We start from the raw sequence: 16,677 nt of genomic DNA, 5'->3' as shown, positions 1-16,677 counted from the left end.
ACAGCAAAATGCTCACTCCTGCTTTCCAACGTAATACTTGAGTGTTGGGAATGGTTTCTGCTCACAGTTAAATGCTGATTGCCCATTGTCTAGAACTTGGAGACAGTTAGTTAATTGAGAAGGCAGTCTTGATTGAGCCCACAATAACACAGATCATTTACAGGGTTTCTTGCATCCTGCATTCAGATGCAGCAAAGACAGCTCTGAAACAGCACCTCTGGAGAGCCCACGGTGCCCTGGTACCTGGGGCAGCTGTGCCCCAACCCAGCATGCAACAACTCAGAAATGCACAATGCAATCGTGGGAATTGAGTCTGTTTGCTGGTGAGAAATTGAGCACCTGCTATTTTTAGTCAAAGGAACACTCTAGACATACCCTTTCCGTTCTGCTTCCAAGCAAATTCCCTCCTGGAAACAACAATCCTGTACAAAATCATTACTTAGAAGACTGTAATTTTCTGCAATATTCTTTTTCTCCCCTCTGAGCCTCAGCGACAAGCATCACCTGTCCCACTGGCCACTGTGGCTGTCACTGCATGCAGGTTCACCTAAACGTATGAAGGATTTTTTCCTGAGGCTGGAAATGGTTCCTGGCAGGAATTGTGTGGCTTCACAAGAAATTCTGGAGCACTAGCAATAACACTATGATGCCTTTGTAAGACCCTTGTTAAACATGAGTGAAATCAGGTTTTGGGTTTAAAATTATCAAGGATAAGGGGAAAAGAGATTGCATAGGTAGATTCACCCTCACCTGCATATGGACATCTGGAAATGAGCTTGGTACCCTTGTCTGGTATGTGGACGTCTGGGAAATTAGTTTAAACAGCCTTTTTTTCCCCCAGACTCATGTCCCTGTCACCTCACAGCCCTGTTAATATCACCCCAGAAGCCAGAAGATTAGAAATTACAATTATTATCCCTGCTTACATCAAACAGCAACTGCTAAAGAAGAGGCTACACTTGGCAGTTCCGCTGGGAAGAGGATCCAGGCTGCATCCACTGGCCCTCACCTGTAACACCTTACTGCAAGGACCTGGGGAGCCTCTTCCTTCAGCTGCCAGCTCTGCTCATCGGGCCCTCATCCCCAACAAAGACAGCAGGCCAGAGGCAGAAATAGATCTTTAATGAACTATACAAAAAATGACCCAGTGGTTCCTCCTGCGCAGAGGGCTCAGCAGAAGAGGTGCAAGACTTTGCGGAAGAAGTTCCTGAACTCGGCGTTGAACACGGTGTAAATGATGGGGTTGAGAGCACTGTTGACGTAGCCCAGCCAAGTGACAGTGCTGGTGACTTGAGGGGGGATGGAGCAGGACTTGCAGAGCGCCCTGGTAATGTGCACCACAAAAAAAGGTGTCCAGCAGAAGAGGAAAGCACCTGCCAGGAGGACAATAAAGAGAGAAGGTGATGTGAATGTTCAAAAGGGTTTAATTTAACAAAGTCTGAGCCAAAAAAGACAGACACAGCTTGGGCACTCAGGGAAAAGGCAGCAGTTGTGCTAACACATGGAGCTGGGCTTATGCCCAGACAAAAAATTGGGATATTATTCCTGTCCTAAACTTTGATGAAAAGTCTTAAGTTAGTCTTGCTTTGGCTTTGAATGTAAGATATTGGGAGTCACAGGTTTGCCTTGGAGGGAGGTTGTGTTACAGACACTGTATGTGTCTATATGTGTATGTGTTCTTTCCCAAGGGTGGTGAGTTTTGGCACTGCTCTGGATTGGCCCAGGCCCTGCCAGTCTGAGTGCTATGGTATGACAAGGTGGCACATTTCCCACTCTCCCCAGCCATCCCTGACAGCCACTCACCGACCACGACCGGCAGCACCCGCATGGCCTTGCGCTCCCGGCCGTTGATCTTGGCCTGCTTGCGCCCGTGCCCTGGGTGCGGGTACCTGAGGTGTGGGTAGGACACAGTCTGGATCCCACTGTTCATCCCACACTCCCCAGGGAGGCCGGCACGGGCATAGGGGCTGCACTCCAGCAGCCCCAGCCGGGTCTGCTCTCTCTCCATCAAGGTTGGGGGGTGATAGAGCTTCCTGTTGGCTCCGTGGATGCAGCCTCTCAGCTTGGCCTTCCGGGCTTCTTCCCAGCGCTTGAGTCCTTGGAACATGCCACAGTACAGAACCAGCATGACAGGGCATGGGATGAAGAAGGAGCAGATGGAGGAATACACGATGTAGTTGTCATCCTCCAGTTGGCACAAGCTGGGGTCCCGGTCTGGGACATTGTTGAGGCCAAATATGACTGGGGATGCCACAGCAAAGGCGAATATCCAGGTGGTGGATATAAGGATCAGCTGCCGCAGGTCGATCTGCCGCCGGTTGTAGTTGAGTGGGATTTGAACAGCGATGAACCTGCCAACACAGCCCCGGGTGAGTCAGTCCTGGTGTGGTGGTGGCATCGTGGTAATGTAACCAAGGGACCCCAAACTCCTTGCCACCATCCTTCCCCCCATTAATTCACTTTACTAACAGCCAAGGCCTGGGCTACAGCCACAACAGCCAAGGGACAGCTCTGGGTCATCACACAAGTTTCAGCTTGGCCACCACTCATGGGACACAAACCTGATGGTGGAGGATGTTAGGGCAGAACAGCCTCCTTAGGGGAGGGCAGAATCCTCCCTGCTTGGGAGGATTCCACTGGAAAGGGCCTACGGAAGCAGTGTGCTGCCCAGGCACAGCCAGAGCAGGAAGCCACTCACCGATCCACGCTGATAGCACACAGGTTGAAGATGGAGGCCGTGCACAGCATCACATCCATGGTCATGAGGGCATCACACAGCACTGTGCTGAGGGACCACACTCCTCCCTGGAACTGAAAGGATCCCTGGGGTCAGCAGATGCTGTGTCCTTTGAAAGGACAGGAACACCTCCATGCCTGGGTGCCTCAGCCACTCATGTTTGCTCCAAACAAGCAGCCCAAAGCTGAGGGCTCCTCCCATAGCACGATGCTCCCAGTGCAGCAGCAACACATGGGAATCAGCCCCACATAGAGCCCACAGCCTGCTCAGGGCTTGTGGTTCTGGCCTGTCTGGGGAACTGAGCTCTCAGACCATCAGTACAGCCAAGTGAGTGATGCTGGACAGAGAAATGGACACAGGACATTGCACTGCCTTGGATGAGGTCATGTACCCCCAAACTCCTCAAACCCCCAGTCCAGGACCTCAGGATCTCCCCAACAAAGCAATATTGGCTGCACAGCATCCTGAGCTCAGTCCCCAAGCAAGCAGAAGACAGAGCACAAAGCTCCTCTTCCACTTCTGTGTCCCAGCCACTCCAAGCCCCTGCATGCAGACTATGTGAAGAGTTTCTCTCTGTTACACAACTGTTCCACCCTGGCAGGCCAAGCACAGGTCCAGCCTCTGGAGACCAGGTCCAGGCAGTGAGTAACAACCTCTGATTCTCTCCCCATGGTCACAGGCACCAGGGCAGAGCAGCAGGGACCGGTGTCAGTGCTCTAAACCACCTGTAAGTGTTGACTCTGCCATTCTTGGTGATTTTCAGCTTGGTCATGTCTCAGCCAGCCAGCACAAGCTCTGCACAGCCCATAGCACAGGACAGGCAGCAGGACAGACAGAAGGACAGCAATGGCTGATGCTCATACAGCCAGAAACTACTTGCAACACTTTGTTCCAATCAAGTGCTTGTCTCAACCAGGTACAAACCCAGCTTGTTCTTTTAACATTAAAGCACTTTTTAGGCTGATGCAGAAATAGGTCACCTCAGTCCCATTCCTGTGCCATTATTCCCATGAGCTCCTTGAGCAGAGGCAGAGACCTATCAGTTTGCTTGCACCTGCACAGGTTCAACCACGTAGCTCAATAGGCTGTCACCACAAGGCAGCAGAGAATTTTTCCTCAGAGTTTGAGACTGTGAGGAAAATTCCTTTGGGTCCCTCTGCAGAGACAGGTTAAAAACCCAATAAAATGTACAAATAAGTATGATTTTAGCTTGAAAAAAAAAGTGTTCAGTAGCAATGGCCCCTTGACATGTCTGATTCAAACACTTTATTTTGATATTGCAAAATACCAAGCACTATCTGTGCTTTCTATGGGTTTTTATTAAAATATATGTGATAGATATTGCTATAGTATATATATTGCTGCAAGTAATATATTTAATTTTCTATGTATGTTTTTCTACAGATAATGTGCATCACCTAATATATATGATTTATTATATATTTTTATCTACAGAAAATGTGCTGCATAAAAATTATATATATATATAAATCCCAGGGACCTTTTTCTCTATAGCAATAGCCAGCCAGTGCTCATAGAGTCTAATGTTGCTGCCCTTTAATGTTGCAGGTTTCAGGAAGCAGGTATGGATTTGTTCCTGTACTGGTGCTAAACAACAGTTCTGGTTTCATTCATCCCAGCACAGAGTAGAGCCATGTGGGGAACACACTCCACAGAACGCCTGGAAGGTGCTGAACCCCAGGCCCTGCCAGCCACAGGGCAGGCAGCTCTGCAGGGATTAATATCAGCCAGTAATGATGTCAAGCACAGGATTATGATTAGAGGAGCTGTAAAGCCAAAGGAGTCTCTGAAGTAACTGTTTTGCTATTTTTGTACAGCATCTCCTTGAGATACCTCCAGGGGAGCTCTGGAGTCAGACCTGAGTGCTTCAGTCAGCCTATTTTCTAGCACAATGCAGACACTCCAAACTGAATTTGGCACCTGAATCATCAAAAGCCAAATTTCTGCCAAGCTCACTGGGATCTTGACAGGTTCAGTTCAGCTTATGAGAGAGAAAAATTTGATTTTGGGCTGCAGTTTTCCAAACCTATTTGTGATTTGGGGGAACTAATTGATTCTGAAAAGGACAAAGGCTCTCAGTTTGCAGCACCATTGGATCATGTGAGATTAAAGTTGGGCACTTGGAAAATGCTATGAAACCCTTCCCTTTCCCCACCAACCCCCAAGACTCAGCTTTGGAGGAGGTGCTAGGAGAGAACTTCCCATTCTGTGGTGTTTGTCACCTGCCCACCTTGGCAAAACGTGCCAAGGACCCCTCTGATGGGAGAGTAACTTTGGATAAGAGGCTTTGCTGGGCCATGTGATTAAGGAGTACCTAATTCCAGGAGGCTGCAGCAGATTAGCCCATCAAGGTACACAGTGTAAAGATTTAGGGATCACAAACAGCTCAAGCTTCCTTTAAGTGCTCCAGAGCAACTGAACCTCCAGCAGCTCTTTTGGTTCTCCACTTTTCCAGAATACAATGCAGAAGTTTTTATAGGATGCTGGATGGCAGGAGACAGACTTGGCTTCTCAAACCCTTGCAGCTGCCTTCCTAGTCAGCCCATTCTGGTATCCTCAGCACAGCTGATTTGTAAGGAAAACTGCCTTCTAAACCAGCCTGATGCCAGAAGAGCTCCTGAGGGCAGGACCCAAGACAAAGCCAAAGGTTTTAGTTCTATTTCCTCTGATATCAGCCCTTGTCTCACTCCTGCCACATGCAGGGAACAGCAGGAGCCTGAAAGAGAATTAGGAGATGCCCATCTGGACTTTGAACAAGTATCTGCCTCAGTGCAGCCATGGCTCCAAGACATGGCATGGAGTGGGAAGGCTGTGACATGAGCTGTAAGAGGAACAGTCCTTGCCAGTGGGCAAAGGCCAGCATCAGAGCCAAAGAATTGTCTCCATGTCCACCAGAAGCTGACTTGGGGCTTTTTGTCATGAGTTGTGACAACTGTCACAGTCCCCAGAATGCACAATGCAGCCTGCAAGGGGAGAGGAAGAAGAGGGAGTGGGACATAAGACAGAGGTGCCTCGTGTCTGCTCTGATGTTGTTTCTTAAATCATTGAGGTCAAGGTTTTTCAGAGATTATGAAAAAGCCTCATCATCCATCTGAGACATTATGAGGGCCAAGAATTTCAGGACACCTCTCCCAATTACTGGTATCTGAAAAAAACCCTTAAGCACTGGTTTGTAACTGCTGGCCTGTCTCACCTCTCTGGTACTTTGTGTGGCTCAGATATCAGCCAGGCCCAGAATAACATCTATTTCCACTAAAACTGTAGCATTCTAGGAAAGACTAATCCCAAATCCTGCTGCAAACAAGCTGACACGCATTCACAGAGAGCCTGGGGAAATTTGGAGAGGGTAGAGGTCTGGTCTCTTATTAGAAGAGCTCCATCACAGGCACACAGAAAAAAACTGCAAAATAGATGTTTTGATACCAAGCCAGTGACACCCTGAACGTTTTGGGCAGAACCCATCACCCTCAGCAAGATAAAAAGATAGCTCATGAAGTTTTTACTGGCTGCTCCATCATCATGCCTGCTGGGAACACTCATCTTCCCTGACCTGAGAAGGAGCCAGGTAAACATGCAAATCTCCTCAAACTGTTTCCTCTTTTCCGTAATCACTTACACAGGTCTTAGTGGCAAAGATGTTTACATAACCAACACCCTCAGCTCCTGCCAGCAGCTTCCTGGCTCAGGCCTGTTCCACAGCCCTGCTGCTTGGCAGGGATTAGCAGAGAGCTGAGCACAGGAGCAGCAGCTACAGGTGCAGGTACAGGTACAGGTGTGCTCCACAGCACAGTCCACGTGTGGAGCTTGTCCTGGTGCCTGCCATAATTGCTGGGATGCCTCCACTTGGTGAGGACTGGATGCAAGTATCCCAGAGTCTTTGGGACTCCTGCCATTTTCACAGTCTCTGGGAAGAGGAAGCTTGCCTCACAAGGCAGGCCTGTGGAGCCACGCAGCTCCCTCCCAAAGCCACCCAGAGCCAAGTGATATCCTGCAGTAACTCCACAGCTCTGCTTCCTCAGGTAACCCCTGTTTCAGTGCTACCAATGCTCCAGGGAGTCGCTGGGATCTTCTCCTGGCCTCTCTTCACATGAAAGCAGAACTCTGCTCTTCAGGAATAATAGTTAATGCCTAAGAGTGCTCCAGGCCATCTCCTTCCCCCTTGCTTCCCATCACCCCTGCCTTTCTGGCACAGGATTGATTGCTGGAAAGCACTTGACACATTCATCAGAAAACCAAGGCTGGCAGAAGAGCAGTGCAACTTCCCCGTGAAAGTTACCATTGCCTCTCCCCATCACACTGCTAAGACCTCAGATTCCCAAGCAGGCAGGAAGGTAAGTGCCTTCTGCCCACCTGGGCAGGCAGCTGTGTGGTAATTGCAACTGCAAACATTGGAACATGTCTTTGTTCCACATTTGGATGAGTCCAGTGGAAGGAGAGTGTGTGTCCATAATTGCTGCCAGTGTCTGAAATGAGCTTTCTTAACAACCAGAAATAAAAGCCAAGATCAAGGACTCTCCACTGTGCTCCAGGTTTGGTGAACAGCAGCAAAGGATCACCCACATCCCACAGGAAGGAATCCCATCCTCAGTGGGGCTTGGAGGAGATCTGTTGTTTGTGAGGATGTCAGATGTCACCTCAAAAGTTAAGTCCCTTCTGTTGTCTTCTAAAGCTCTGACTTGAAGGAATGTTTCCAAAACTGGAACACAAGGTGCTACCTCACAGGAAAACAGCACAAGATAAGCAAGTTTCTGCTGAATGAAAAAATGCTCAGTTTAGCAAAACTCAGTGGGTTTTGCTAAAAAAGCAAAAACCCACTGCCTCAGCTGGTTTTCAAGTTTTCCAATAGGCCCTCAGAGTCCACCTTTACTGTATCAGGAGTTGTACTAAAGTTTAAAACAACAAAACAAAAACCCCACACCAAGAATGAAGATTGAGGTGAACATTCAGGACTGTCCAGGACATATTTTCAGTGGCTACCATTTTTGGTACAGAGTGCAAGCTGAAACCAAGCTAGTTTTAAAGAGCAATCACTGCTGCATCTTGCATCCCAACATCTAATTCTGAGTTTTGCCTCCGAGGAAGAAAAAAAACAAAGAAAAGAAACCACAAAAATTCTGTCCTCTGGCATGGATTCAGTGGTTACTCTCCCTATTCCTTATTTCAGAACAAAATGAGCTGGAAATCCTGCACCAGTGTACCGGAGACAATTAAAATGAAAATGGGCACCTGCAGGCTCTGAGCCCAGAGAAGCTTCCAGGCATGGAATGGGAACTGCTGCAACACTAGATGTGGGGTTGCTCTACACATCAAAGCCCCACTGCCTGCTCGAGGCTCTCCCTCTCTCTCTGTCTCTCTCTCTCTCTGTAGCTGTTCCACACTTCCCTCACCTGCTCCATGCATTCCCTCTGAGAGCCAGGAGTGCAAATCCTGGTGCCTGTGCTGTTTTGTGCCTCTGAATGCCTGCCTGGCTGCAGGAGCTGCAGAGGATGGGAGGGAAAGATTTCTGTCATACAGCACCTTCATTCTCCATGTTTAATATCCTGGGAGCAGAGACATGGAAGAATTCCCTCACAGAACTGATGTTTATGAATAGCCATGGAGGTGAATGTACCAAGTGTCACCACAAGCTGAACAGCACCAGTTTTTAAAGCTCATACAGGTATGAATACCTGTTACCTGAGAATCCAGAACTTGTGGAATGTCTGTGGTATTCAAGAAATACTCCTGCCCCAGTGGAAGCATTTTCAGAGGTACCCCAGAATATGTTAACCTGTATTTTATATATTCCAGCAAAACTCCCACCTGCAGGCAAAAGGAAACCACTCTGGTGTTCATGAATGCCCATAGAGAGACCTGGGGACTGAAAGCATCGAGAGACAACAGAAAGAGGAAGGAAGAAAAGGGATCCCAATTAGCAAAAAGTAGCTGAGAAGAATGATGAAGAATATGCCTTTCTAACCACAGCAAAAAAAGAGGTAATGAGGAAAAGCAAATCCACCAAAACCAAGAGCACAGTGGAAAAAGAAGGGACCTAATGCTCCAGTTCTTCCTTGGTTTTTCTCATGGGTCCCCAGATGAACCTGCTGCTCTACAATACCTGTCTCCAGAGAGGTCACAGTGTCCTGCAAAATCCTAGGACGAGGTAGAGACCATTCTAAGCTCTAATCTGCAGCCTGCCTTGCTTAGGGGAGTACAGGCCTGCACAGTCAGGGCCTGCTGAGCCATGGGGTGCTCTGCATGGCTTGTGAAAGAGGACAAGAGGGGAGATGCTGTCCCACAGCTGGGAAGAAGATTCACACTACCAGCTACCACCAGCATGGGTAGAAAAACCTGCTATTTGGCTCAGTGGATGCTTTCAGCCTCTTGAGCAAGGAAGAGCCACCAGCTGGTACTAACAGGTTCTAAAACATCCCCCTGCAAGCACAATGGTTTATTTGTCCCTGGCAGTAAATGTTACAGAGAGAACTCAGCCTCAGGAGTGCCTGTTGTTCTTTCCCTCAGCTGTCACACAGTCTTAGGGGTGAACAGGTTTTGGGAGTGAACAGCAACTCTGCCCCATGTCCCTGAGCTGGCTCTCCACGACTGCCATCGCGTGCTGCGTCAGGCCTGTGCCAAGCAACAACCTACCAACCAAAGCCACCTTGGTGCAGGGTGACCAAATCCCACCCAGCCCCCGGAAAAGACAGCTTCTCCTTCTCAGCCAACATGGAAAGTTGCTTCCTGGCTAAAGATGCTAAAGATCTCCCTTGGTCACCAAGGCTCACTGTGTGCCAAACAGAACACAGCACCTGTCTCTTCCTATCCATTTGCTGACTGCATACTGGACAGCATGCAAGCCGAGGGACAGCGTGCAAGCCGAGGGACAGGGTGCAAGCCAAGGGACAGGGTGCAAGCCAAGGGAGAGCGTACAAGCCGAGGGACAGCGTGCAAGCCAAGGGAGAGCACCCCGGTGCGCCTCCGCTCGGGGCGTCTCCACTCGGCGCGGTTCGCACGGGGATCCCAGGAACTCGCTCGGAGCCGGCTCCGCTCCCCGCCGCCCGCGGTCCCGCAGCGCTGGGATGCCGTGATGCTCGCAGGTAAGAGCCGGGGGGTCTGACCGCCACATCCCGGGGGCAAAGCTGTCTCGGGAGGGGGAGCACTCCCGTGCCGGCGGGGTGGCGGTGGGGAGCAAACCCAGAGAACAGCTTGGACCCTCGGTACTTGGTCTCTTGCCCCACCGCTGCCTCGTAACCTGCAGGCTCGGCTGGCACGCAAGCCCCAGCCCGCCGTGCCCCGGTGTCCCCGGGCTGTCTCACCTCGGAGTAGACGTAGAGGGGCAGGACGAGGAGGGCGAGCAGGAGATCGGCCACGGCGAGGCTGACGATGAAGTAGTTGGTGGTGGTCTTGAGCGCCCGCTCCGTGCAGACGCTCAGACAGACGAGCCCGTTGCCGCCGACGATGAGGAGGATGAGGAGGATGCCGAGCACCAGGGCGGCGATGCTGTGGCCGGGTACGGCGGGCGGGGGTCCGGCGGTGCCGTTGCCCATGGCCCCGCGGCGCTGCCCCCGCAGCCCCGCGCACGGAGCCGGGCCGGCCGCCGGGAGCTGCCCGCCGAGCCGCGGGAGGAGCCTCCGCCGCCGCCCCGCCCGGCCCCGGTCCCGGCCCCGCGGGGACAACTGGGTCACCAAGCGGCTTAAGGGGTGGCGGGGGGGGGGGGCAGGCTCCCGGTGTCCCGGCTCCCGGTGTCCCGGTGTCCCGAGCGCTGCAGAGGTCTTGCTGCGTTCTCACATGGTCTTGTTGTCTTCTCACACGGGGCTGTTCTCTTAAGCAATGTTAGAGGAAAGAATTGGAATTAGTACAGGTCGGGTGAATAACTGGGAAATTTTATTCTGATGTGTGTGTGGAATCTGGTAATGTTTAGGAGTTTGTAATTAAGCTGAGTGAAGATCCAGACAGTCCATAATGAAATTTAAAGACAGTGCCAAGACAGGATGCTGAGAGTGTCTTGGAGACAGAGGAGGGATTAAAAGTGCTCTTAATAAGCTGGCAAATGCAGGATGCTCTTCAAAAGGAATTTTGCACTTTATCCATGCTTGGGCAGGAATAAACAACTACAGAAATGTAGGATACAGGAAGGAACCAGATGGGCAGCAAGTGTGGGAGCAAAGATGGGGTGGCAGGTCGTGAGCTGAACATGGGGGCTGGGATGTTTTACTGCAGAAAATGAGAGAAAAATGCTCTTTGAGGGGTACCTATGCACCTGCAGGATCAGGAGGTATGGGGAGGTGTGACCTTCCATTTCTAGCCCAGATGACTTGGGAGATATGGGAGCTGATACAGACCCTGTGGGCATCTCTGCAGCTGTGCCACTAAACCTCAGCCCAGATGTTAATGCCAGGTAAGCATTCAGGTCAGCCTGGTGTTTGTGGAAGGTGGTGGGAAGAGAAGGCATAGCAGTAAAAGGACATTTATACTGTGTATAAAATAAAAAAAATACATTATTGGAAGATTTTTATGAGACAAATTGCTTCTAAGATCTGTTTATAAGCTGCAGCTATCAGAGTTTCACCCAAACTATTGACACTTGGGGTAGAAATCCTCTCTCCAAACCCTACCCCTGCTGCCCCAAGTTCTCTTACTCTTTTTTGGAAAGGATCACAGTTACCCCCCAACATGTGCAGTGTGGAAAGGCCACAGCCCTGGTGTCAGCCTTGGGACACAGATCCAAGCATGTCCTTCCTTGGACTGGACTAACAGCAGCTGATCCACACAGTCTGTTTTGCCCAGCTGCTGTGGCTCTGCAATTTCATACATGCGTAGGAGAAAATTCCCTTGGTTTAAGCACTTGGACAACAGTCTGGTTGGCTAAATTCTGCCTCCAGACATGGGGCTTCCAGGTCTTTTCTAAAGCCAGCAAGAATGCCATGTCTTTAGTAAGTACAGAGTTGTACCACCCTTCTCTCCCATGCTAGTGAAGGCTGCCCATCCTCATGTTGATCCCAATACCCGTGGATTTGTTTCTCCAGTCATCTCCCTCTTCTAGTGTACAAAGACAGGAGAGACAATTCCACCTGGCCTGAGTGAGACCACATCTTGCTCTAGATCTGTCTGTCACCAGCACTGGAATAGGTACTCACATACCTGTATCTCTACATTCCTTTTGGGAATGGTTTCTGTTGGACTCAGGTGGACACAAGCATGGTTGCACATCTGCCAGGTTTGAAGCTCGGTGATACCTCATCTGCTGGCAAGTTCAAACAAGGAAGATGGTTTCCATCATCTGGTCACAGCTTTTCCTATCTGGCTTTGTTGCCTAAACAGGGAACTGACTCCTGACACAGCCCTCCTTCAGTGAGGGGCTGGGACAGCAGAAGCATGTTCACTAGAGCCCTTTTTATTCTGAGAAATGAACTCAAAGTAGTAAAAGGAGGTCCTGAAGTTTCATTAATGGAGGAGGCCCCCAGTTTCATTAATGAAACTGTGTGGACAAAATACTTTTAATTTATTTATGTTTAAACCACCCGAACAGCCAAGAGAGCAAGATGGCAATGTGACTGCTGTCCTCCTGCCTTCCCACAGGGATTAGTGGCATTCCTCTAATCCCCTTTAACAGTTAATTTACATTCATTATCTCAGTTTTCCCTGTGAGTTAGTGCTGAATGACTCGTAATTCTCAGTGTGGAAGCTCATATTCCAGACTAACAGGGCCTTAATCCTAAACTAGTTTAATCCTGGAGTGGGTTAAACTAATGTGAAATAGTGCTTTTGACTTCCAGAAGTGAGTAGCCATGCAAACCACTAATTAGGACAGTGCTTCCATGGCAAACACGCTACAGATATTAAACACAATTCCTTTCTTGGATAAGAGGAGCTGCTCTCCTAGCAGAGGAGAAGGAAAGTGTGTCTTACATCAGCATATCCAAAGTCATGTCACTGCACAAAAAACAGATGACAAAGGACAGAGTCATGGGTCACCCTCATGGAAAGCAGGAGGAGTTTTGCTGGAGTGATGGACTGGGAATGCTTAGAGCACCTTTGGAGAGGGTCTGATGTGTTGGTGTTTTGGAACAACCCTTTTTTGTTTGGATGCACAGCCTGCGGTGTCCTCATTCCCCATCTCACTGGGACAGTAGCTGTGGAAGCACCACAGCTGCTTCTGGTATCAGGAAGAGGGCAGCACCAGAAAAACACCCAAACCAACAAACCAGTGGGAGAGCTGCCTTTTTGGAGTGTTTTGGAGTGTTTGGAAAAGAAACTCCAGGAGATAAGCAGTGTGGTTTATGGCTGTGGTGGAGCTGGTCCCTGACCAAAGGAAGCTGGTCTTCTGCCAAGGAGCCAGGAGGAGTCCTGCAGAGACTCCCCCAGGATAAATTAATGGAGGATTGGATTTCCAGCCAGTTCAAAGGATCAGGAAGTTTACGGAGTGAGACATCTGTCAGAGTCTCCACAAGGAGATGGAACTTTTATCACCATAATTTTTCACACCTGAGGCACTACAAATTTAAATAGAAAAGGGGAACAATGTGGCTGCCAAAGTTTCAGGACAGATGTGCCAAAGTCGGCTGATGAATAGTGCCCTGATAGCATCAGCTCTCCTGGCTGCCTTCGGGTTCAGGACAAAGGGAGGAAAACAAAGAGCTTTCAAGGCCAATCGTGTTCCTATTATTTGCTATATTCAGCCTGGCAATTTTCTGTGAGACACTCACAGGCAACAAAGCCATCCTGCTTTCCAATCTCCTGTAATGCATTTCTCAAAAAAGAGGCAGAGGCAGCATCCCCCCTCTCAGGTGAGCTTTTGCAAGGAGGGAAGAAGGTGGCTCAGCTCTCTGGGCTTTCCAGACTCCAAGAAGCTGCAGGGATTTATTTACATGTTGAATGGATCTCTTGACATTTACCATTCTGGTAAGTTATGATAAACCCATGTAAGATGTAAAAACTAATGCTGGTGGTTATCTGTGGGGGGTGAAACTATGGAGAAAATGGCTGCATTTTCCATCTCTGTTTGCTTGGAGTCAAAACTAGATGTTTTTGTGGATGCCTGGTTTCAGCTTAACCACATAATTGATCTCACACAAGGGTGATTCGATGAGATACAAGGGCTTGTGCCACAGGACAGATCAAAATAATATAACTCAAGAGCTCCTACTGGGTGTAAAACATCCCTGAGCTTATTAGACCCATTTGTTGGGAAAAACTTCCTGGGCAGGGGGAGAAGTGGAAGACAACACAAGCAGGAAAGGCAGGGAAAGGCGTGACTGGGAGCAGCAAGCACCTGTAAGTGCTCCTCCCTCCATGCTCATCCTGGCAAAGCCCGCTCCTGTTTACTGGAAAGGGTGTCCCTTCAGGTCCCTGACAAAGCCAGGGAGGGATGAGCTGAAATGCAGCCCAGGCAGCTGTCAGGAACTGCTGGGATGGCACACCTGGGGCAGCTGGCCACAGTGCACATTCTAATTCTTCTAATTCAAACTAATTCCCCGAAGTGCTTTCTCCTCTTCCCAGACACACAAACAGCTGGAGGCTGAGATTACAGCGCTGATGCCAATTAGAGCCGTGATAAGGCAGGACACCAGGGAAGTGTGAGCGCGCTCAGTGCTCGTGCACTGCAGGTACAGGGAGCTTCCAGCCGGGCAGGAGGCAGCGCTGGGCAGCAGGGCAAGCGTGGCCAGAGCAGCCTGGGGAGAAGCCAACCAATCCTCTGTGCTCATGTCCCTGTGTTAAAGGATCAAAGCATGGCTTTCTCTGCACAACCCAGGCAATGTGTGGATGAAATTTTTTCTGCTGCACATCCTGACCAGAATGAAGTAATGCCTTGATTGTCTAACACTAAAAATGTTGCTGGGGAGTTTTTTTGGTTTTCCTGCAGTTTTGGTGGCGCCTGCACTGGGATGTGTTGTTCCACCCTGGGAACATAACCAGAGGGAAGGTATTTTTTTTCCCACTTGGGCTGGGAAACCTGGGGAGATTTGGAAGGAGTTCCATGGGGTGTAAAATTCCAGCAGGTGATTGATGGGGGTGGCAGCTAGTCTTTAAAAACTACTTTGGGCTTCCTTGGTGACAGGGAAAGAGCCATGATGCGCTCATAGGATTGGAAAACAGAGTTCCCTTCTTCCTGTAAAAAAAGCTGTGCCCTGAGCTTGGCTTTTCCTTTTCTGGATCACAGTGCCAGCCACAGTAGGCCAACCCTTCTTTCCCCTTACAGTACCCATTCCCAAAGCAGGCAGAAAGAATTTCTTCTCAGGAAGGATTTCCTCATGAAAAAGGTGGCCAGGCAATGGAAGGGGCTGCCTAGGGATGTGGTGGAGACCCCATCCCTGGAAGTGTCAAAGGAACAACTGGATGTGGCACTCAGTGCTCTGGGCTGGGTGATGGGGTGGATGACGGGCACAGTTGGACTTGGTCTTGGAGGTCCTTTCCAACCTCAGTGATTCCAGGATTCTATGATTTGCTTGTAGGAGGGGAGTGCTTCATGGCAGCCCTTCCAGGTTCAAGGCTTGTCAGAGGTGTTTCTGCTGCAGGATGGGCCTGGTTCATCCAGCATCCCTAGGGAGGCATCCCAGGGAACCCTCTGGCTTTGCACGTATCCCTGCTTCAGAGGGATCTTCTCTCTTGCAAAGCACCTCTTATCTCTTATCCTGTACTCAGGAGAGCCAAGGCACCCTGCCAGCACCCAAGGTACCGCTCCTGCACCAACAGGATACTTTTTCCCTTGTTCTTCCCGGTTCTTAGCAAAATGTTTCAAGCATTTGGGGACTTTTTTCTTTTTTTTCAGTATGAGCCAAACACCTAATATTTTTTTTTTCCTTCAAAAGCGCTGGGCTTTACTGCAGATTTTACCCAATGGTTTGGCAGGAAGCAGATACAGCTTTGACCAAAATGACTGAGATCTGCTCCAGCGCAACCCAGAGCTCTTGACAAATGTTTTGCTGTCCTTGCCCCTGGATAATGCTGCCAGCCGTGGATGTCACCAGCATGTTCAGCACCTTCCCTCCTGACTTCAGGCCAAGCAGGAACAACTCCAGGTATGTGACATTTTGTGCTTTTGTCCCTCACATCTGGTTTTTGTTTTAAACTGGTGCAAATCCAGAAAGGTGCCACATGTTTCAGTCAAACAAAGCAGGGGAGAGACACAGGCAATCCAAGCCACCTCAGGAGCAAGTAGGTACAGAGAGACACACATATCCTGGATCTACACACCTTCTTAGCTTAATTTGCCCCTTTGAGATTGGGGTAAGTGTTTTTCTGAGGTTCCATGACCATTGTGATTTTCCTCCTTCTTCCAAGCCCACCTGGGCTGCCTTACTTGCCTCTTCCTTCCATCCCACTCTTCACTCTTACAGCCAAAATCATGAAATCAGGTGGTAAAGATTAAAACCACTCCTGAAAGCATCCTGTGCAAGAAAGGAGCATTTAGAAGGCTAAATCCTCCAATCCCTTTATTCCAATTAGGGTCCTTTCTCTTACAGAGCAGGGAGTGATGCAAGGAATCACCTCCAGTCTGCTCTCAGCTGGAGCAGCATCGCCGTCATCGCAGTGGCGTGGGCCAGGCTTACCTGCAAACACACAGAGCCAATCCCCACTGCCCACATGGCCTGACAGACACAGGAAGGGGAAAAAAGGAATGGGGGAGGTAGAAGTTCTTGAACACCCTGTAAGCTGATTAAAGGGTATTTTACGTAGGAAGGATTTAGCCATGCAGTTCCTAGTACCATCTGACCCATCTGACCTCAATAAACTCCCCTGCCATGGGCTGGTGCTGCCATTGCATGGGGCACAGCCTGTGCTGGGCTCCCCAAAGGTCAGCTGCACCTGGACAGCTCCATCAGGACTTGGGACACCATTGCTGGACATGTGTGGGGCATGACATGGTCCTTCCACAGCCTTCTTGGCCTGGCTTAACCCTTGTGCATTTTACCATACCAAAGCCAGGGTGTAAAGCATGG

General features: G+C 49.7%; 1 protein-coding gene across 1 annotated transcript; it reads right to left on the bottom strand.

The window, feature by feature from the left end:
* Positions 1 to 1,170: 1,170 nt before the first annotated feature.
* DRD4 (dopamine receptor D4) lies at positions 1,171 to 10,284 on the bottom strand. The gene is made up of 4 exons (XM_054276133.1): positions 10,054 to 10,284; positions 2,699 to 2,811; positions 1,804 to 2,351; positions 1,171 to 1,373 (listed from the first exon to the last, which is right to left on the bottom strand). The coding sequence occupies exons 1-4, from the start codon at positions 10,282 to 10,284 to the stop codon at positions 1,171 to 1,173; spliced, it is 1,095 nt and encodes a 364-aa protein (XP_054132108.1).
* Between the last annotated feature and the right edge of the window lie 6,393 nt (positions 10,285 to 16,677).

Source organism: Melozone crissalis, unplaced genomic scaffold (genome assembly GCF_028551555.1).
Source record: "Melozone crissalis strain CALT ecotype California unplaced genomic scaffold, PUWL_Pcris_2 ptg000018l_1, whole genome shotgun sequence".
Taxonomy (NCBI): Eukaryota; Metazoa; Chordata; class Aves; order Passeriformes; family Passerellidae; genus Melozone; species Melozone crissalis.
Note: the sequence above shows the minus strand (reverse complement) of the source record. Positions and strands in the feature narration are given on the sequence as shown.

Coding starts and splice junctions, on each gene's coding strand:
- DRD4 (XM_054276133.1), bottom strand. CDS start 10,284: ATGGGCAACGGCACCGCCGGACCCCCGCCCGCCGTACCCGGCCACAGC. Junction 2,352..2,698: donor TGTGCTATCAGCGTGGATCG/GTGAGTGGCTTC, acceptor CTGTGTTGGCAG/GTTCATCGCTGTTCAAATCC. Junction 1,374..1,803: donor GGTGCTGCCGGTCGTGGTCG/GTGAGTGGCTGT, acceptor TCCTCCTGGCAG/GTGCTTTCCTCTTCTGCTGG.